The sequence below is a fragment of the Haemaphysalis longicornis genome, unplaced genomic scaffold (assembly GCF_048455015.1).
Source record: "Haemaphysalis longicornis isolate Haplotype H1 unplaced genomic scaffold, Haemaphysalis longicornis Haplotype H1 scaffold_7, whole genome shotgun sequence".
NCBI classification, from domain to species: Eukaryota; Metazoa; Arthropoda; class Arachnida; order Ixodida; family Ixodidae; genus Haemaphysalis; species Haemaphysalis longicornis.
In genome coordinates this window covers 158209746-158232869 of record NW_027526422.1, presented here as the reverse complement: position 1 = coordinate 158232869, position 23124 = coordinate 158209746, and the positions used below count along the sequence as shown (strand labels likewise).

The 23124-nt window shown below is 47.7% G+C and overlaps 1 protein-coding gene across 1 annotated transcript; it reads right to left on the bottom strand.

The window, feature by feature from the left end:
- Positions 1 to 391: 391 nt before the first annotated feature.
- On the bottom strand, positions 392 to 21353 carry Tango9 (transport and golgi organization 9). The gene is made up of 7 exons (XM_077679238.1): positions 20904 to 21353; positions 20622 to 20691; positions 12888 to 13125; positions 7849 to 8022; positions 4532 to 4642; positions 3069 to 3227; positions 392 to 2211 (listed from the first exon to the last, which is right to left on the bottom strand). The coding sequence occupies exons 1-7, from the start codon at positions 20978 to 20980 to the stop codon at positions 1859 to 1861; spliced, it is 1182 nt and encodes a 393-aa protein (XP_077535364.1). The 5' UTR covers positions 20981 to 21353; the 3' UTR covers positions 392 to 1858.
- Between the last annotated feature and the right edge of the window lie 1771 nt (positions 21354 to 23124).

The following is a 23124-nucleotide window of genomic DNA, read 5'->3' as shown; positions in this document are numbered from 1 at the left end:
AGGGAGCAATTATGCGAGATTTCTCATCGCGCATAGTTTCGGTGATAGTGAACAGATTTTCATTGTTCTTGCGGGAGGAGATGGCTGGGACAATATACTTTACCTAAAAATACGTAGTGTGCCGCTCAGGTGCTTTTAGCAGCCACAATGCCTGTAGCACTGCGCTTGCTTTTTCTTGTGCACCCCTAAATGACTTTCAGTGACACAATTACGTACCAAAGAGTTACGTACAAGCAGTTGCGTATCAAAGTGCTTGGTGGAAGCTTGTTTGTTTTTGTGTGTGTATGGGTGTGTGTCAGGTGGAAATGGGGATAGGCGTGTGGAAATGTGTGTATGCATGCAAGGGTACAGGGAAGAAATGTGCTCGCTGGATGCAAAACAAAGGAGGAGGTAAAAGACAACTGTAAACTTTAATTACAGACCCGACCGGGCACAACAGACTGCAATGTACAGCCAAGAATCGGGAGATTCCTTTGCAGCCACATACAGAGACAGTCAACACTTCATACTGCTTTTGTTAAAATTCGGCAATGGGAACCTGAACAACGTACATTAAAATTAGTTTCAAATTTAAACAGCACAGGGTCCAAAGAAGAAAATACTGTGGATTGCAACACCTTAAAACGACCCGTTCAATGCTACACTACACTGCCTTCACTGGCATTGTGCTTCGACCTAGCATGCAGCGTGGGACAGGCATTGTACTTGCAACTTTGTTCTGTGGAGTGAGTAGTCGAACTGAAGGCCTCAATCGTTTTCTCGCTTCCAAGTGGAACAGTGGGTATAATGCAACTGCTGAACCATCAGTAGTGTACACAAACTTATCACAGGTGTCACTTCATGCCAGTTTCGCCTCAAGTCTACAATTCATTGTCTAGAGGCCACCTAGGAAACTGCAACACAGATATCATCTGGAATGCACTCGGCTTTGGTTGCATGTCATGATCTGCTCACGAGACCACTTAGACTGCTTGTGTTGAGAGAATACTTCGAGTTTACTCTCCCAATGACCAGGATTAAGTAAACGTACTGCAACAACAAAACTTTAAGTTAGATTAGCAGAACCAACGTAAGAAATAAGAGAAAAAGATTAAGAGCCTGGGCATTAATGCACAACTCAAAAATCAGCTCACCAGTATCAACAGACAGAAAACAAAAAAAGCCATTCTGCGCCTAGAAGCCTCGGCATTCATAGCTTTTAAAGTTCCACGCAGCAAGCGAAAGAAAACGCTGCAGCTTCCCGACAGAACAGTGCAGAACCACAGCCAAAATGCAAGGCATTACCTTAGCGAAATGCTGAACAGAGGTTGCACGAAGTGTTCGAAATTTGCGCAGCCCAGAACAATCCTTCGTTGGACGCAATGGTTTCCCACACCTTTAAAAGAGAAGTCCAAATCTAAACACTGACAGGCACTATGTGCAGGACTGTCTCTTGCCATTGTAGAAGCAGTTCCTCACGGCATTTGGGTCGCTCATCAACAACTTCCAGATGGCATCCCAGCTTGGCTCAGACTTGCGCAGAAGATCCATGTTGAAACACCACATAGCTTGAATTGCTTGCGGTGGGCAACCACCATCCCCGAGTCTTAAGACTTCTAACAAACACACCGGCTTCAGCAGATAGCAGTGGAATTGCAGCAACGCACTGTAGAACTACACACTCGGGTTACCAAAGCTGCAACTTGCTGCACACATCAGACAATCCCAGCTCCTCAAAGATTCGTGTCGACCCACAAAGGCTGAACTGCTCTCATCGGGCAACCACTAACCTGGAGTCCTCTAAACCGGCAAAAACAGTCTCGCATTCAGTTCACAATAGGCACAGGCTTCGGCAGATCGCAGTCGGACGGTGTCGTCGTCACGGGACGGGGTCTTCGCGTCTGACGGGCGGCGAGGGAGGCGCCTGGGAGGACGGCCCCCGCTCCTCCTGGATGAGCCCGCTGAGGTCGTCCTCTGCGTAGCTGTCCTTGAGGCACCCGCGCTGGATGAGGAAGGGCCGCAGGACGACGTCGTTGTACAGGAACATGCCCAGGATGAGCACGACGAAGCCGACGACCTGCGTCCAGTTGAAGCTCTGCCAGCTGACGGCCAGCGAGAAGAGCCAGATGACCAGCGTCCGCACGCTGTCCAGCACCATGCGCGTCGTGGCGCTCAGCTCCTTGGTCACGCTGATGCCCGCAAAGTTGAAGAAGGCGATGCTCAGGACCGTGCCTGCGAGAGGGGAAGGAGGAGAGAAGGAGTTTACAAGTGCTCCACTCAGGAAGGGGGGGGGGGGGACACAAACAGCTGTACTGCGAGATTCTATGCCCTTGTGGGTAGAAGACTGGCAGTTCCTCTGAGCACCAGTGCCATCTGCTGCTTTGATTAATTAAAACACTCCTCCCGTTCTTTTATGCCTCAGTAGTCTAGGGGTACAATGATGGGCTTTGACACGAACACCCCGAATTCAAGCCCCAACACCATGCCAATATTTTTTCGAAGACCTGCTACTTTTTCACTGTAAAATGTTCCCTTTGTTTAATTCTGCAAATTTTCTCCGTAAATAAGGCTGGTTTGGTATCCTTTAGGCCAGTTTAGAGGTGGGGCGCTGCATATCAACGCGCTTAACGTTTTACATTGCACCGGAAATGCCAGGCTTGTACCTGGTACTAGTATATTAAAACGGATCATCACAGCTGTAATTTATGCAGCACGCAACGTGTGCTCCTAGTGACAACAAACAGCAGTACTTAGACAACTGCAAGTTTGTTCACTGTTACAAAGTACTATCGTACTTAACTGGAACATTCCTACAGCTGTGCACTTGCCTCCTGCCAAGCAAGCACGAGTTAGCAAGTTCCACATACTTAGCCTGGGAGATGATTAATATTTCTCCTAAGAGCCTGTGTGCCTACCAAGAGCCTTAGTCTAAATCCACTACAACAGATTCAGTGCCAAGTAGTTGCCGCAACATGCCCATAACTGCCAGGACCGTTAAAACAGTGGAAACAACACTCCTGGGTCCGGTTGAAGCTCTGCAAGCTGACGGCCAATGAGAAGAGATGCAGGTGAGCAGGCAAAAACCTCACCGATGACGCCGGTGCAGACCTGCCAGCTGTTGCCGATCTGGATGAAGCCGTCGATGGCGTCCTCCATCTGGCCGCCGGGGTTCTGGAAGATGGCGTTGCCCGTCGGGATGAAGTACATGGGCACCAGCAGCACGCCCAGCACCACGAAGCCAAAGAAGCCTGCACGGAGGAGAGAGGGCCTCGGGTCAGAAAACCAGCCTGCACAGCCGTTGGCACGTTTCCAAGAGTGACTGATCTTCACTGTCAAGCACCTGAAAGGTGGTAGAGGTTACACGCGCACTGTTTCATAACTGGGCAAACTACACATGGCACAATCTGCAATGCCAGTGCCTGCAAAAACGAGTGGAAATAAGGCACAGGCTGCGCCCCAGTTAGTAGAACCACTCAAGCCATGAATCCAACATCACTTGTGCTTCAAGAGAAGACTCCTGAACTCTTGAATGCCACTATGCGCCGAACCAGCCCTACACTTTTCACATGCCTCTGTTTCTCCCCTCTGTAGGCACACAATGGCCCATGTTGAAGAGAACATGGGGGCTCATTGAAAACTTTATGAATGGCCCCTACAGCTGCTCAGACGAGAATACGGTGCTGCACCAAGTGTTCCCTTCCCTGGTTGTGCCAAAAAGCCGATCCTCACAGAACAGCCTCCAGCTTAATGTACAACACACTGAGTCTACAAAGTGCTCTGAAGACTAAGTCGCAGTTTCTCCCAGGTTTCTTGGAAGGGGCATGGGGATTGCCACTGGTTTCTTGGCTTACTGCAAATTAATTTCACAGGTACAATGAAAACCGCATAAAAAATTATAAAGTGTCACTAATATCAGATGTGGCTTCCTTTCAGTGTGCTGTACATGTTGCCTGGTTGTCAGAAACCTAGCTTTGCAATGAAACCTAGTGAGGTGCAACAACCTTTGATGTCTAACCAAGGGTACCGTATGTTCGCCTGAACAGCCTGCACCGATAATTGACAAATCTGAACGGCAAAGTTAGACTGTGGGCAATATGACAATTTTGCCCCGAAATGCAGCTTCACTGCAAGGTGCATCTACCCTGACGCAGGCATTGTCACCAGCCATAACTGTAGTCTTCATCATGCTGTACTCCAGTAGACTTATCCCCAAACGCAAAGCAAAAGTGAAGTTTTGATGTTCAGTCTCATGCTTAGTCAAATGTCAGGTGCCACCATCTGGCATCAAAAGGAAGAGACAACAGGGACCACCCCAGCACCAAGGATAGGCTTTGGTTGCCAACCTAGTATTCTGACAACCTAGTAGCTATCTGCAAGCAGTCAGTTCAGTAGATATGCCTTGCCATACAGAAGTATAATTTGGTTATACGTAGTACGATACCGCTGGGTGTTAATTTTCCCCACTCTTACAACATGCACCACAAGTGCTCCACACTCGCTTTTGCCTGCGACGGCCGCAGTTGCCCCGCAGAGTTGCAGAGATGCCACTTGCCTTCCCATCCGACAGCTTGCAGGGGGGCCACCTTGTACTTGGTGACAAACTTCTCCTCGATGACCATCTGCGAGGCTGAGATCACCTGGGCCAGCACGATCAAGAGGTCACCTGGAAAACGGAAAGGGGGAGAAAGAAAAGGTATGAGGGGGATGGGACAGGACAGATGTCACGATTAATGCACCCACAGCTCCAGAGGAATCGACGATGAGGATAGCTGAAAGTGGTTCTTGAACATTTTGAAATAGCACATACAACACAGGTAGAAATAAGTAGACATCACTATGGCCTGTCTACTTCCTTCGTAGTGTGCCCGTGTCGAATGCACTACTTCAAGATGTTCGAGAACCACAGTCCTTGCTTGCAGACAGAATTTCTGCAAGCACTATTTACCACAGGAACTGTTCAGGTTGACTGTTTCCATGTTCTGTTTTTGGAGTTTTGACCTTTGAACCAAATGGCAAGGGCTTGACCCTACGTTCTCGCACTACATACAGACCCACTTGCACTGCATCTTGGAATAGCAGCCACCCTAAACAGTTTTTTTTCGTTTCCTTTATTTCTGCTATTACCATAGTCATGTTCGGCTGGTATCAGTGGCGCACACAGGATTTTTATTTCGGAAGAATGCAGGGTACACCAAAAAAAGACAGGGGGAACACGAAAGCAGAACCGGAGAAAAACAAACATTGAAGCCAAAGCAAGGAAACAATTTAAATTAAAAATGAAAAACTTTGGCGTGAGGCCGTACTTTGCTTTGCCTTGTTACATTTTTTACTGAGTGAAATTGCAAAATGGTCAATCGTTGCAGTGTGAGCATATATCCATGCTGCATATGGTTGGTACATAGCGCGAGAAACAATTACTGTAGATTGCCGCCTATTAGTCGACTACGAAAATAATTCGACCCCCCTAGTTTTCATTTCCGAAAAAATAAAAAAAGAAGAAAAGAGAAAGAAAAAACACTACTGAAGGATTAAAAATACTTATTCCCACTGCGGATGCGACCGTCAATGCTGTCGCCGAGCCAACGAAACAAAACAAAAATATCGAAAAATGATTGGCAACAACCAAAAAGTGACCAGTTCCAGAGCGGTAGCTCGAAGCCTAAGCCTACTCATGGCTTTCGTCGTCATCGGAGGTGGCTGGCTCAAGCGGGGCCGAAATCGAACACTTCACGAAGGTGTCACGCACCATGTCATCAGGTAGGCCATACCAGGTGTCATTAACCCACTGGGCTACCATGCTCAGGGATGGGCGCTTCACATGGCTGGTGGGTGTTGTGGGTTTGTCCACCTGTTTCATCCAGTCGTTGTACAGAGCCCTGACACGGTCCTTGAAGGGCTTTGAGGGATACGTCGACCGGCTGAAGCATCGACATCATCCCCCCGGGATTACAAGGTCGCACTCTGCGTTGGCCACAGCCTTCTTGACCCGGTCCATCATGTGGCCACGGAAAGAGTCCAGCACAAGCATGCTCCGAGACTCCTGCACCACACCATCCGAAACCATTCCAGCACGGTGTCTTCATTGGAGAAACTCTTCTCGTTCACTCGCACAATGACCTTGCGCGGGAACGTCTCCTTTGGCAGGGTTTTCCCCCGCTTGAAAACGATGAAGGGTGGCAACTTGTGACCGTCTGCCGTACAGCACAACATGACGGTGAAGTGGCTGTGCTCATTCCCTGTTAGGAGGCGGACCTGACGCTCTCCCTTTTCGGCGACAGTTCTCCTGCTCAGCATATCGAACCAGACCGGGGTTTGGTCGGCCCCGCCGATCTGGCCGAGCAGGAGCCCGCGCCACCTCCTCAGGTCCTTGACGTGCCGCCGAAACTCAAGCTGCTTTTCGTCGTACGTCTCCGGGAGCTTTTGTGCAACCGTCGTGTGACGCCGGAGACTCAGCCCGTTCCGCTTCATAAAGTTCGTTATCCATATCTTGGATATTTTGAACTCGTCGCGGTGGATGTTTAGCTCATTTGCGACGTCCCGCGACTTCATTTCGATGTCCTCGTAGGACACGCTGAGGCTTTCTTTCCGCTGCCGCTGCACCCACTTGAGCACTTTCTCTTCAACGACAGGGCAACGTCTCCCTGCAAAACGACTGACGCGTACCAGCGCACGTGAAGATCCGGTCTTTCTTCTGCTGCCATCCCCGAACACACTTTTCGGAGACGTTGAACTCTCGTTCTGCAGCGACGTTTTTCTCCTCGGCAAACAAAATCACCTTGTGTTTGAATGCCGCGCTGCACTGGCACCGAGCTTGCAGAGGAATTGTTACGTCTGGTCAGGAACGGTCACCAATGCCTCAACCGTGCCGCCCGCAACACAGAGTGCTTTCCAAAATGGCGAGCGACTCATGTGACTGGCTCGTGCTGGCTAGCCTCCATGCTGGCTAGATAGGGCTTTGTAGTGGCTCTAGTCTGCTCCAGAAACAACTTTTGAGCGGCGGCAAATTTGAATTTTTAGCAAATGGCAGTTCATGTATAGGTCGACTCCACCTATAAGTCGACCCCCCCTAATTTTGGAAGGTCATTTTTTTCTAAAGAAGGTAGACTTGAACACGGCAATATACGGTAACTGTAGTCATTATTTGATGATAGGAAGAGTTGGCGGCCCTGTCCGGAGAGTGTGGATGAGGTTAGCAAGTTTGTGACAGTGGTGAGGACCAAAGGGGTGATGAATAGATAAAGTGTTTATAATAATCAGTTGCATTCTGCACTGAAGCTTTAGTAGCACTGCAGAGTGTGCACATGTAGCTATAGGCGTGGCTCTGGTGTAACCTACACTCAAACGAGGTTTAAAAAGTGGCTTATATACGAGTAAACACAGCACTTGTTAACCCACCATAGCTCTACCGTGATAGCCAATTTCAACATGCAGCATGAGTAATATAAACCCTCGAACTCTATGCTAAGAGCTCAAAGGTTCCTTTGCCTAACCACTATCTGAGACGCACTAACCTCATTGGCAAATTCCGGACAAGGCCACTAGCTTTTTGGATCATCAAATGACTAGTACCGATAACTTTGTTTTTCCAAGTTGGGCACTAACCAATGAAATTTTCATTACAGGAAGTGAACCACATCTGCACCACATGCCACAGTTCTATGCAGCAGCTCGCACTGAAGCAGCACACTGAAACAGCCCATGCCACAGAAACACCAACTAACTTGCCATCAATTACAGGAGACCCAAAAATGTGAGTATTCCACACATAGCTGCACTGCAGGAAAATGACTGCAGCCCAGTTTCAGCCCAATGCTTTCACACACAGCCGCAAGAGAGTGTCCCCAGACAGGGTGTGAAGCCATCCCTCACCGGTGATGATGCTGTTGGGCCCCTTGGTGGAGTGGCTGTCGGGGAAGAGGATGTCGGACAGGCCCACCACCACCAGGCCACACATGACCGTCATGATGCCCAGCCACTCGTACGAGCGCAGATGCCGCCCCAGGAACGCTACCGACAGCAGGCCCGTGAAGATGATCACCGCACCTGGGAGTAGGGACGCAGTGTTGGTGGTCACGTTTTCTAACAAAACTGCCATGCACATGGAACAAAGCAACAATGAATGATACGAATCTGCCACCATACGGCGCTCGGAACTTAAACTGGTCATGGCCATTGCTCATCACGACCTGACTACATGGTATTGGTTGTGTGCTTCTGACATTCAAATAGCCGTATTTCGTTTGCAGCAGGGCTGCCATAGCAAAAAATGTTGCACAAACCATGCTTACACCATGTGCTATACAATTTGGCCCTCAGGGCCACATTCCGCAGCAATTACCCCCTAATCAGCGGGTTGTGAGAAATTGCATGCTCAGGCGGAGGACTCGATACAGAGCAAAAGCACTCAGTCTACATCAAAACTGAATTTTCACCATAGTATCAGCTGCAAGCAGGCACTGCAGTGGCCAGCAAACAAGTGAACGACCAGAAGACAACTCGCGATCGCCTGTCTATATACCAAACTTCATACACGAAGTGCCAAGTGGCAGCAAAGGTCATTTCTAAATCATTCTGCTCAGGCACAAGTCTACAGGGTCCCTCTGTGACCCCACAGCAATTTTATTTTGGGTATAGCGGCACTGCATGTAGCTATTCCCTGGCAGCGGTCGATGTCAGTCTATCTCTACGTCGCGACAACACAAGATTTTAGTTCTGGCGAATGCTGCGCAGCCCTCAATCTAATTAAATACCTTGCAAGAAATCATGGCCACTAAGAGTTTCACTTACTCGTCACGGTTAATTACTTCACAATGAAGTTGTAAACATTAGAGAATTCTCACTTGCTGCCAATACACGGCCCCCTACAGAGTGATTGCAATCAAAGAAAATGGCTCTAACTCTTGTTTTGTTGAAACTATCCCGAAACAAACTATATGACAATTGGTAATATGACGACTAACATTGCATCAAGTTTCATCTCAATACATGGGATTCTGTGGGAGGGGAGTGGACAGCCCGATGTTTGTCCTCTAGAATAAAACTAGTCCTTCAACGCTTCATTCATGTGATTAACAACAAAGTATGCTCAATTGCAAATTACAAACAAATGTTTAGTTTCACGCATAGACGTACTGATTAGGGCAACCCATCACAGCTTTGGTGCTCATCGATCCCAGAGTGAAAAGACTGAAGAATTTTTGTTATGTATGTGCAATGTAAGTCAGTATATTAGGTAGGCAACCGGTTATAAACAACTTCCTAGGTGGACAATTTTTTTGAGAAACTAATTTCTTTGAACACGATGTTACACGTTATACAAACAACAATTTTATTACAAGAACTCCACACTATGCCCATACTCGGCTTGGCAAGACTACGTGCAGCAAAATAATAAAGGAGACTTCGATACGCTCAGGATAAAACAGCTTGCCTTGTATGCAATACCTTAAGTACCAGCATGCTCTACTCACCAGCTAACTTTGAAGTTTGAGAAGTTTCTTGCACTGCAAGAAACATCTTTGAAAGTGTTCAGTCAAGTGTTACATTAGCCTGGGAACTTAACGGGAATTTGAAATTTAAATATGATTTGAAAAAATATGCTACTTTAATAACTGAGACTCCTACTACTGCTCAGTTGAAACACAAGTCTGAAAAGTTTACTTACAACCACCCGCTCCCCCCCCAAAAAATGAAATAATCCAACACCAGTAAGACATGCCTTCGAAATGAAGTTTGCCTGGAAGGTACAGCAATGTGCTTTCAGCACATAAAAGGTGGTAAAGCCATTTCACAAAAATGTGTGCAGGCTGTGGTGAAAAGTAACTTTTTGAAGGAAAGACTACTTTCCACTCAAGTAAGACGTGTTCCTGGCACAAATCTTGGATGGATTCCCCAAGCTGTCTGTGGCTCAGTTTCTCTCGGACCTATTTGAACCACATACAGTAAAACCTCGTTACAAGAGACACTTGGTTATAAGAGACATTAGAATGAAAGCGGTTTGGTTGGTTTTCCAATGTTCACCATGTTAGCAACATTGCATACAAGAGACCTTGGTTACAAGAGACGTTTCCCGGGTCTCTTGAGTGTCTCTTGTAATGAGGTTTTACTGTAACACTTTCTGCAATGGCAGATTTGCAGGCAGAGACAAAAACTGAACATTCATAACAGATTTGAAGTGCAAATACCAAAGAATACCTTAACATCTCAAATTTCTCATTTTAAAATTTTTATGCAAAAAAAAACTGCCCCACAGTCAAGAACGGGTTCATTGCAGTAAACAAGTGTAGTGAATAAGGGAACACAGCTGACAACTGTTTCTTCGCTCTCTGAAGCGAACAGGCAAATTACCTGTTTGGTGACCCACTCTTACCCCAAGAACGAAAACCATCTCTCTTTTATGGTCCTTCAGGTCTTAGGCTGTATTGACAAAGCTTAGGAAGCAATATCGCTTCCTTCTCAGACTCGTGATGCCGGGGCCCGTGACTACGGAAAGCACCCAGGGCACTTATCTGCCCAACCTGGCTACAATTTATCTAATCACCCAAACAACTGCCTTCCGCATGCACGAATGCACCCATGGCAAGATGCAACCAGAAGGAGGCCTCCAGGAAGGAGTCAGCCTGCATCTATGTTGCGTGTGCAGGCAAGTGGGTCCGCGCTACGCAGTTCGGCGGCAAATTCGAACGCTTAGTTTTGCACTTGAGGTCTTTGTGCACAGTGCGACTGCTTGGTTCATTAGCCTATCTTGTAAGCTGCGAGGTGTGTGTGGTAGCCATTCTGGCAATAGCATGTTCTCAAGAAGCACAGGGCACATGCTAAGCTGCCAGCGTGAATACCAAGGGGTTAGTGGTATGCTGTGTCTCTTAAATGCTTTCCACATCAATCCACCAAATGCCATCTCTTTACAATGTCTGCAGAAAAGTATGCAAAGATTAAAGAAATCCTCCATAACCTTTCAAGTTGCAGTTGAGTAGCAAAGATATTTGCCCATACAATTGCTAGGATTAGAGTAGCGGACTAACACATCAAAGAAAAAAGGTCTAAAAGATGCCCTTGCACGTTGAGGTTTTTTTTCCAATCAATGCAGACCTTGTAAATTCCTGCAAACTGAACCTACAATCTCGTGTTTTCGACAGCAAGATGCACGGGCAAGCCACCAAGCCATCGCAGTGGTTACACACGCAGTCCGCAGAGATACTCCGCCTGTTAAAAAGCACGGCAGACCTGGCCAGCGACTTCCCATTGTGGGGCTGTTGTCGGAAAACAATGGCCGTTCGCAGATGCCAATCACAATGAGAGAGGCATTATCTCGTCATTCTTTCGCGATAAGTACGGCACGCTTCCCGCCCACCGCTGGCAGGAGAGCCTCAGAGGAATCTCGACGGCTCTTTTTGGAGACAGCTTAAAGCCAAGCCTGGAACAATGCGGCTGGAATGACCTGGCATGCTTCCTGGAGAGACCGGCCACCTTGCTCTGCTTTCACGCACCACCACTGATACTTTCGTATGCGTGTCAAGGTGTCGCCCCACTCTGGCTTTGCAACAAGGCAGTGCAATTGACGAGCAAGTACCAATCACAAAAAAGCGTTGCTGCGAAAGAAGAGAAAAGAACCACACGAAGCGACCATTAAATGCTAAGGCTTGGACTAGTTTCCCCAAAGCAATTCACCATGCGCGGAATTCCCGACCACAAAGTTTGCCTGGCAAACAATTTTTTTAGGCGACCCATAATTCCGCTGTAGCGATGCCCAAGTTAGGCTCCCAATGACAACAAAGCGTTGCAAGCAAAAAAAAAAAAAAACCCTTTTTTTAAAAGGGTACCCTGCAGCACTTACCATCAAAAACTTGGAATGTATTTTGGGGTACAGTCTATTGTCCCAGCAACCTCCTCCCACAAGAATTATGGAAATCTGTTCTACTACGGTGCGATAAAAAATTGCGCATAATCGTTCCCTCTCAACTCGACTGCGGACAACACAACGAAAGCTGTGCGCTCTCCCAAAAAAAGGGGCGGCTTGTGGCATTCTCTTCGGTAGCCTTTGATATATCGCAGGCTGGGGAGCTCTTTTCTCCGCGTGGAGGGGTCTATCTTCGCTCTGGTGCCACAAAAAGGCAGGCATGGCTGCCTGCTCGCAAGCACACACTCAGGATTCTAGGGCATTTTTGAAGCAATATACGTTTGTTGTCGAGTGGTCTCACTGAAAGGGAAGTATCGAGCTCATCGCTAAAGCTCCGCACGCACTCAAAACACAAAAGAAACTGCAAAACTGTGTGTACAGGTTCAGGCATAGAAGAGGTTCGTACACAGCGCCGACGACGGCAGATTGTCACACGAAATGGGAGAAATAAGCCGCGAAGTTGACCAGCGGCAGCCAAAAGGACAGCCATGGCAGAAATGACGTCGCTTGGGCCATGCCAGGGGTGCATCATGAGGACAACTGAAGAGAGCGCGGTTGGTCTTTCCGCACCTTTAACAGCAATTTCCGCACTCATCGCTTCACGTGCACTTGTAACATTTGGCTCAGGTATTCCTGGCAGTGTAATCTAATATAGCGCAGGTTTACTTGCACTGCTCAAAGAGCGTTGCAGGGTCCCTTTAAGAAAGACTTGAAATGCAAAGCTTTCTCTTGTGCAACCCGTGTTAAAGTCCAAAATTGAAACTATACTTCGACTGTGTCGGAATGGCGTATTCAGACAAACTGCTTCATAACGCGAGAAACGCAGGTTCGATTCCAACCACAGGAAGCTTTTTTCTCGAGGTGCTCGATTTACCTTTGCTTTATTGTTTTGTGGGACGCACTGTGCAAGGTTGGCTTTCTGGCAGTGCATTTCGGGGTTACGTTCTACGGCACAAGCGAGGCAGCACAGACAGCTTCGCTTTAAAAAGAAGAAAAGGCCGGAGGGACTCACCGCGGAGCATCTGGAAGCTGGAGGCGTAGGTGAGATTGAGCCCGATGTACATGATGGAGGTCCCGAACAGGTCGCACATGGCGGGAGGCAGGAAGATGAGCGGGTTGAAGTCCCTGCTGCCGCTGACGCTGGGCGGGAGCTCGACCGCCTCGCCAGCCTTGGCCTTGCGTGTGTAGTACCAGAAGACCAGCCGAAAGACCAGCAGGCACGAGAACTCGCCCAGGAACATGCCCACCGCCTGCGCAACACACACGGTCGCCGCCCCCGCTCTCACTGGCACCTTCCTCTGCACTTGATTGAATCTTTTCCAGGTGGCCAAACTTTTCTCCATCCATTTTTTCCCTTACCACCCACTCTGCCCAGCACACACTGATTGAAGGAATGCTAGAGTGGCTGAGGACTGCCAGTACACATGGCAAATTACTTTCCATACTCTTAGACCTTTTTAAAGGGACACTGAAGTGATTTGTAAACATTGCGGGATTACTAGCGCAAATTGTAGTTCGGAGTCCGTAGGCATTGTTTCGACCACTCTGGCCGCGTTTACGCGAATTTATTTAGTAGAAAAATCAACTCGAAAATGCTGTCCTCCTCTCTTTACGCTCGCCCATTTTCTGTGGCGTTTTCGTGTGACGTCAGCAGGAGATGAGCTGGAAAATGGCTGCGCTACTGCACGGTTCGCCGACCAGCCGACCTACCGATCAAGTCGGTCAGCCCAGCGTTTCGTCCGCCGGCCGCCGACGGGTCGTCGCTATTCGCTCGCTCAATTGAAACTAAGCCACAACACCTTTGTGAATGAAAGAATGTGCCTTTCCTTACTTTGTTAGTTTGTACACTGTGTCAAACTCAGAGTCCGGGTCGCTCCACACAAGCGCTGCAAAAGTGCACATGCGACGCTTCGCTGACTTTACGCTAGTAGGAAAATCTAAGGCCAATTGAAGGCGGGAGAAGAGTCAGCGAAGTCAATATAGGTACTAAGAAAATAAAATCACCCGAAACTTTTACCGTACAGCGCAAAACTAGGGAGCAGGAAGCATTTTTTGCGCTGGGTAAACAAGCACAGCGGTCAGCAGCACGACCGCACATCTGCGAACGCTTTTCCGTCAAAGAAATGCAATTGCTAGACGTGAGATATTGTGGAAGTTTGGGGGACACTTACTGCAGGAGTGATATACAACAAATAGTCACATAAAGTACTTAAAATGCTTAAAATAAATAAAAGGGTAAACTGGTCCTACATTATAAACCTTATATATCCCAACCGGCCAGCGCCGGCTCGTGGCCTAGAGGTCTGAGGCGCTGGAATTAGTTTCGAAAGTCGCAAGTTCGAATCCCTGAGGGTACATGTATTTTTTTTTTGTAAGTTGATTTTTTCGTATGCGGCCGATGTTTTCTGAACTGAGTTCAGCATTTTTGGGCCGTAACGTTCACTGCTCCACGAGCTAGATCGCACAACGCGCGCATACTGACAATGACGCGCTAGCGAGTTCTCGCTGGCGTGCTGTTGCCACAAGCACCGACTGCTTACGGGCAGTGGGCCCAGGCCTGAAATCAGCACACCCTTGGCCTGGTGCGAACTAGCTTTTTACGAACAGACATGAGTGAGGCAAGCTCCGAATATGCGGGAAAAGCGCATGGCATTTGAGAGTCTGCGGTGACGCGGAGGGCGTTCATCCACTGCGTAGGCCTCGTCTAGTGATTTCTACGATTCCAAGCTGCCCTGGGAGGTTTATCTTAGACATTTGACAGCCGACAACATGGCAGAAGCGCGGTACGGCGATAATTGAGAAATCGAGAATGCCCATCCAACAACGCCATCAGATGTCAAGCATCTTGTTTTACAGAACCGAAACCGAAACTTTTGATTGCTAACCTTGGGCATCGTCCAATCATCGTGCCCCCCCCTCCTGACGTCACAGCCTTTAGTTGGTGCGGCCGCCGCAAACCGCGCATAGTAGTTTTTCTTCTTTCGCGCTTTGTAAAATAATTACCGATTTGTCAACCGGATAAACGATGAATAGTGTGTTAATTTGAGCCAGTCTACACAGTGCAAGCAAAAACGGGAGCTTGACAAATTCACTTCAGTGTCCCTTTAACAGTGAAGGTGCTTAGCAAATCGTAATTTTTCATGTCCGCAGTTAAAACACTGCAACCACCTAGCAGTTACAAAAAAACCAAGAAAATGCCGAGCACTTGTGTGTGCGTGCCTCGCGACGACCGCCAAGCATCCCCAGCACGGGTTTGTCAGGCCTGCATACCCACTCAGGGAGACTGGTCAAGATTGGGGAAAAAAAAACTCCAGCGTTTGCCTTAATCATGGCAACCCTTGCTCGGAACGAGAAAGAAACGTCATAGTGTATGTATGCCCCTCCAAGGTGACCTCCAATGACTATAACCTCAAGAAAAAGGGAAGAACCTCACACTGATAGCAACAATGACAGAGTAAAGGTCATTGTGACAGCGAAGAAGAAGCAAGTCGGCTGCAAACATGGCCTTAAACCTTCGCGATTGTCAAAAGGTTTCGTACAGCTTTGCTACCTTCAAGACCGCGTTAATGTGAGCTTCCTTAATTTTTTTTTTTCTTGAAGAAAACCTGCATCAGAAGGGCCACATTCATCTTGACTGCCTCGGTTTGCATTCAGTAACAAAATTGCAAGCCTATCAATCGGTTTTGGCTAGGCCTGACAGGTGATGCTCGACTTGGATGATGTGCTAATGAAGCTACTTGACAAACGAGAAATGAACTTGCATATTCATTTTCCTGCATCACCTGAGGTGTAATGAAGTACATAGCTGGGCAGCATGCACAAGAGAAATAATTTGGAAATTGTGCCACATCAGCGATCACATTTTGTTTATATAGAAACCAACAGCACGTCACCAATTGCCCAGCACATGCTGGAACATGGAAGCATTCCCTGACAGCAGCTATGCTGAAATTACCTCCGGCGACATCGCGGTGACCACAGCATTTAATAAACTTCAGACAATATACTAATGTCAATGAAAAATGCTATGCGAAAGATTGTTTAGAATAGCAGGTGCCGAGTTTCAAGCTTTTCAGATAAAAACCAAAACGGGCTCGGAGCAGTTTTTCTGGGTAGCATTTGCGCAACAGGACCAACCAACACGAAAATTCACTCGGCCAAGAGTGAGTAGCCAAAGGCTGGCAAAAGTGCATTATAACCACTTTGATTTTGCATTTAAAAGTAAACTGGGGGCCAGAAAGATGCACTGCGGGGCGTGCGAGATCCACATGTTTGCGCTGAACTGCAAATAATTTATGAGCACTTCCTAGAGTTCCTTTAAAACCCGCTTTAAAACAATTTTTCAGCCACAAATACACCTATTCTGGTCAAATTCCTGCTGCTTGACAAATTTAACGCTTTTGCAATCCCTACCACACACGACTGGCAGCAAGGACACATCTCGCATCGTTCTCGTACCCGTACGACCACAACATAGTCAGTTGACATTTCACATTCCGCAAGAGTAGCGTCCCCTGCTCCGTTGATGTTGAGGATAGGCTTCACACCTGCTCGCCCCATTTTCAGCCTCCAAATTCCTAAACAGTCCCTTCGCATGCGCGCTATTTCAGCGGAGGTGATGGACCAGTGTTGCTTCACACTTTGAGCACAAGCTGAGATCGTATTCAGTGAAGGCAGATCACACCGCACCAGCTGGCAAAGTAGTAACACATTCCTACCGTAAACTTGAGCACGCCGCGACATGTATGCAAAATGGGGCACTGCAAAAGCCCACTGCATGCAGACACATAGTAATTTTTTTCATAGTTTACTACTATCCCAAGATCAACGATTCCACTCAGCAATACAGCTGCAAGAATATCAGTCATCCTAGAAACTCACGCATTTCCAAATGAGTTAAGTACAATCCTTGAAACTTCACCTTAAAATTTCAATTTTAACAGCACTTTTATTGACATTCTAATCTACCAACTGCCTGTGCCTCGCAAGAAAGCACCAACCACTGCAAACAGGGGAGGGGGCTACAAGATCTGAGCTTTGTGGCAGAATGAAATAGAAGTGCACTAAGAAGTGCAACAGCAGGAGCAGCTGAAATCAGGTGATCAGTCGTGAGCACCCCCTTTCTGCTTGAGCTCAATGCATGGAAGATGCGAGCCTCCTGCTGAATCACCATCACCAGCCTATCTACGCCCACTGCAGGGCAAAGGCCCCTCCCATTAATCTCCCATTACCCCGGTCCTGTGCCAACTGTGACCAATTTATCCCCGCAAACTTCTTGATCTCATTTGCCCATCTAACTTTCTGCCGCCCCTTGCCATGCTTCCCTTCTCTAGGGATTCACTCTGTTACCCTTAATGACCAGCGGTTATCTTGCCTTCGCATTACATGCCCTGCCCAGACCCATTTCTTCTCAATTTCTACTCGTATGTCCTTAACACGTGTTTGTTCCCTGATCCACTCCGCTCTCCTCTTGTCCCTTAATGTTACGCCTATCATCTTCCGCTCCATTGCCCGCTGAGTCGTTCTCAATTTAAGTTGAACCCTCTTAGTGAGCCTCCAAGCTTCTGCCCCGTACGTGTGTACCGGTAAGATCATCGCCTCCTTTAACTATTAAAGGAGGCGATGGTAAGATGCAGCTGTCATACACTTTCTTCAGCGACAATGGCAGGCTGCCATTCATTACCTGAGAAAATCTGCCGTATGCACTCCACCCCATTCTTATCCTTCTAATTACCTTTGCCTCGTGGTTGGGATCCGGGGTCACAACCTGACCTAAGTAGATATATTCGCTGACCACTTCCACTGCCTCGGCACCTATCTCGAACTGCTGTGCCCTCCCGAGGTTATTGTGCATTGCACAGGTAGCGTTACTGGTGAATGCTACCTGTGAAAAAACGAATTCCTTTCAAGTTGGCTACCAGCAGGTAAGACTAGTGATAGTTTCCCTCTTTGAAAAGGGTGCCAAAACCTTATTAGCTAGCATCGAACCCAGCCTGAAACATCGCCAGGTTGGCTAATCAATTTTTACTTGCATCAGCTGTCCAGCACAAGACAATACACTCTGATGCGCTACTAACTTTATGCGTCTGCTACGAGGTAAGTTGCAGTGGTGGTAGTACGTGCAAACTAAATTGTAGACCAGCTTTCCCTGCAACATTTGAGCACTTATACGTCGCCTCCACTGGAAATACAGCCACGGCAGCTGGAAGCAGAACTTCCAGCCTTATGGAGTACAAAAAGAATCAGCACAATTCCAAAGGCCTCCACTGAACTCATTCCTTGATGTCTTAGCAAGACAGCAGCCTCATTCAGGCTGCCTCCACAACAATGGCTAAGCAGCCACCCCACTCGACTGCTCAAGTAAGGCCCTTATGTAGTCCCCATTAACAACAGCTGCCACTGAAGCTCAGAGCACGGAAACATACGATGCCTTCTACAGGTGCAGCACAATACAAAAACAAAGTTGGTAGTGGAAAAAGCGGTTGGTTGTGCCAGTTTTTTTCCCCCACAACACACCTGCCAGACCGCAAGTAGTGCAGTCGCAAGTTAACGAGGAAAAAGAAACATCTTGGTGCAGTTCAGCACTGACAGCACTCCGATTCAATGCTGACAGCCCTCAGTGCACACTGACAGCACCCATAAGCTTGTTACGGTCATGTCTGTGAGAAAATAGGACAAAAAAAAACAAAAAAAAACACCCACTGCTTTGGTAGGGAACTCAAATGACGAAGAAAAAAAAAAAAACGCGGTTCCTAGCCCTGTGCATTTTCTGGTCACCCTCCCAAGCGTTAGCTATGACAACAGCAGCAGTTCACCCTGTCGTCACCATCCAGAACAAGTGCATCATAGATTGTTGCCTTCCTTACACCTAATAATTAGACGTGCTTAACTCTTAATTGCGGCCTGACAACATATGCGTCGTAGGAAAACGTGTTCTGGGGATGCGGCTACAAATAGCCCCCAACTACCTGCACTTTTTCTGTGAATGAAAGATGCACGAAAAGGTTGGATGTAGTACAAGGCTCTTGCATTGTTAAGTATGTCCAGTGATGCCTCAGTGCAGCAAAAAGCTAGAAAATCTAAGAAAGCCGTGCAATAATAAAGTTCCCGCGAGTTGCGAAGAAGCAAAGAAGCATAAAAAGACGTGCAGAAAACACGACTGAGGAAGACTAGACAACATGCAGCACTGGCCCAACTCTCCCACAAATACTAATCTCATTGTGCAAAAGCGAAATCGAATCCGTGAACATGCCCAATATCAGCATCACAGGAACACGGCCAGAGCCACCCACGGCGGATTTTGAGACTAACCATTAGAAGGCTTTTGCGGGCAATGCTATAGCACTGCCTGTAGCCAGGCTAATTATGTCACTAGTAATATTGATAGCAAGCCTATAAACAGCCTTTGAAAAACTATCAATTTTTTTACACTACTAATAGCTTTCTTAAACTGTCCGTAGTATCAAGTCAATTTGGTTTCCCTATACTGCGTTCATTGAACCACAATGAACACTTTCCAGACATTGCATACAATGAAAGTGCACAATGAAAGTTTTCTGGACAATGGGGAACGTTGATTGATGGTAGGGTTTATCATGCCAATGCAGCGCAGGCAATTAGGCACGCCGTAGTGAAAGGCTAAGGATTAATTTTGACCACCTGCGGATCTTTAATGTGTGCCGAAATCTCGTACACACGGGCGTTTTTGCTTTTCGCTGCGATCAGAAAAGCGGCCGCCACGGCCGGGAATCGAACCCATGTCCTCGTGCTCAGCAGCACAACGCCTTAGCCACTGAGCCACCGCGGCGGTTCAATGTGGAACGTGCATTGTCTGGACATTTAAGACATTTGGTGGAGACAAAGGCATACCACTCACCAAGTGCGCATGCACAAAGAATCATTAAGGGGCCATAAAGACACAATACAGGCTTGGTTCATTATAAACTTTTGTCCCGATACAGTGAGACCAATTTTATCGCAAACTTCCAAGCAATAATGAAAATATTAAAGAAAACGTGCGAAGCAGTGGGGCATCCTAGCTGCTTTCCGGCAACTTTTTCTGTGACATCACCGAATCTTGTTTGTAGCACGAAATTCGAAAGTTATTCAATACTTCTTGCGGTTTTTCGATTGAAATACGTCTTTCAAGGCTTGAATGGAGATGAGTATGGTACTGAAGCAGAGCTCCTTCAAATTAAAGTCGTATCTCATCACGACCAACTGAGCTATCAGCGTCAATGCGAAGCCGCAGCAAAAGTGGACAGACCAGAACGGCAGGATCGAGGGATTCGAGGGGCAGTGGAAGGAAGGGAAAAGTGGAGGAGGGTGTGAATGGACCGATACCCGAATCGGTCAGTCATACGGATCCGCCTCATTTACGAGGGAGTCAAGCACATCAATCGGCATTGTCACCACTCAAATTATTAACAGATTCCTTTCTATTCCTTTCACATTTCATTCGACGCGCGCTGTTTCCCGTCGACAGCGAAACGAGGCGCTCTACAATTGTCTCGGGTGGAAGATAGATTGTTGTAATATTGCAAGCACGCGCCTGCCTCCGGCGCGCGTCATGCTCTGCTCCGCTGAGTCACATCCACGCGCACCGTACGAGCAAGGCGGGAGCACATGTCGCAAAACAATGCACTTTAACGAACGTTCGAAAAACAACACCGTTGACATCACCGACTCAACCACGTGCGTTACCTCCCAAACGGGTTACCCGACAAGAAAAGAACTTCGCACTTACCTGCAAAAAGGGGTGGTCGAAGAGCCGCAATTTGCCATCCCGACCGATCGAATAGGAGTTGTCAGCCCATCTGTAAAAAGTCAACAGCGTTGCTAAATGACGCACCGACGGCAACAAAAACGTTTTCGTCTTTTAAACAACGAGCGGGCAGCTTTAACTTTCGAGGGTGGAATGCTTTTTAAAGAGAACCGCCGCATTTCAAGCTACGGCATGACGCCTACTTTGTAGCTCACGGTGCGGGCACACTGCCGAACTGACAGCAGAGAAAAGACGCCTACTTACTTTGTTGCCAGCGTGTTGATGGAGCCAGTGAAGACGAGCATAAGGGCGAGGAAGCCTTGATACTTGGTCCAGGCCATGGCGTGGAATTAGTGCTTGCTGCTGCGGCCGACTCCAGTAACTCCCAGCGCCCGACGACAGTGGCAGTCGAGCGGCTTCCCCTATCCGTCGGCGGAGGCGAAAGCGCTGTGGACGACTCTGCGTGCTCACAGCTCGAAGAATACGCCCACCGTCACGAGGTCAGCGACTATTATCAGTCGCTCAACTATCGATTACGCCTACCGTATCACCCGCGGAGCCTTTCAAGATGCCAAGATTATCACTGGCATCAGTCGCACAAGCACAGCACAGCGCCGCGGATCAGCTGACAGGCGCACGGACAGACAAATCCCGACCGGATAACCACGACGCGTTCCCCCAAGCGTACGCGCAGGTGGCAAGCGAGATTGCCGTGAAGCGAGCGAGCGCAACCTGGCGCAACAAGCTTCGCCTGGCGCTCCGTTTTAACGGAGGTCCAGCCATCTTGTGCGAGCATTGCGAAGCGATTGGTAGGGTTTGTTTATTTGGACAGATGGCGCTGGCGGGAAAAAGCGCGCGCGAGCAAAAAATTCAACAAGCTAAACTCACCGATTGGAAGAAATAAAGAGAATCTATGCACCAGAGAGATGCCAAAGCAAAAATGACAGTTATAAACGAATGCGGTAAAAGACCCAAATTCTACAACGAGCAGAACGAGCACCTACCATTGATATCCACGTACCTCAGAAACATCCGGAAAAAACGGAGAAAGCTAACCGCAAGGTTGAAAAAACAAAACAAAACAAAAAAAGCCTAAAGCAGCGGATCAAGGAGCCCACCAAACAAGCACGAGACTATGCAGAGAAGCTTGCCAAGCAAAATTGGAACGATTTATGCACCCGTTCACACTTGCGACGAAGCGGTACGCGATTCCTTTTGCGGCGAGAAAATTCGGTCCGGACCAAATGACAAAAGCGATCACCGGGCGACAAAGCGGCAGAAATTCCGTCGCTTTCGCCGCAAAAGTGATCGGGCCCTCAGTACTCCGAAAACCTGGCCGGGGTATTTTAATTTTTAGACCCTATATAGCAACTGAACAATTATCGAGAGAACAACCACAACCTCAGAAGAGAGGCACTTCAGAGGCAACGATGAAGAGTTAATTGAAGCCCTCAAAAGCAAATGCGGCACAATGCCAAAAAACGAAGAACCACAGCGAAATACACGGGGATTACTATACATAGGAACGAACTGCTGGACAGAGAAGTCAGAGGAGGAAGTTTTCAATGCAATGGTTTCTGCCAAAAAGACAAGTGCCGCAGAGAATAACGGCATTACTAACACCATGCTTCGAAACATGGTGAGCTGCAGATCGAAGAACCTAGTGACTGCCAGGAATTTATACACTCCCCCCCCCCCCCCCCCCACCCCCCCGGGGGATATCGACAACCCCCGCCAAAGATTACACAACCATCCCCAGCGACCACGGACGTCCGAAATGCAGCCGAACATCCAATGACCACTTTGCACGGCCACTATATACGTCCACTGTACGTAAATTATAGGACGTACAGTGGACAATCCAGAAACGGTTGTACGAGTACTAATGACATCCGCCAGTGGACGTACAAAGTTACTACAAAGCATCAAATAATAGCTTACATTTCATATACAAGCAAAAGCGAAAAGTTACTTTGCTTTTCAATTAAAAATATTTTGTACATCAGCACTCTATATATTGCAAGTTTCGTCTGCCTATTTCTAAAATTAAGCTTATAAATTTATTACTTTTCTGAAGCACCTCACCCAATACAACGATGATCTCTTTGGGGAAGGATATACAGTCGAACCTCGTTATAGCGAACACTGATATATAGCGAATTATGGGATATAGGGAACTAAATACGATGTTTTTCTGTCACGCTTCATTTAAATGCCACCTATTCTTTTTATAACGAAACCGAATCCTCGAGGGCCGCGCGATATCGGCTATGTAAGAAATGGTTCCCGCGAGGTTCAAAACTCGACAGCCAGCATACTAAAGACAAAATTAAAAAAAAAAGTGAAACACAACAACCCCTTTTTAGTACCTTAAGGCCTATTACTGCATGGACACTGTGAAAAGCTTCATTCCGCTCAGACTGTGAAAAGCCACCAGGCGAAGCTTGCCACATATCCTCCTTCAAGTAAATAAGGCCGGCCTGTT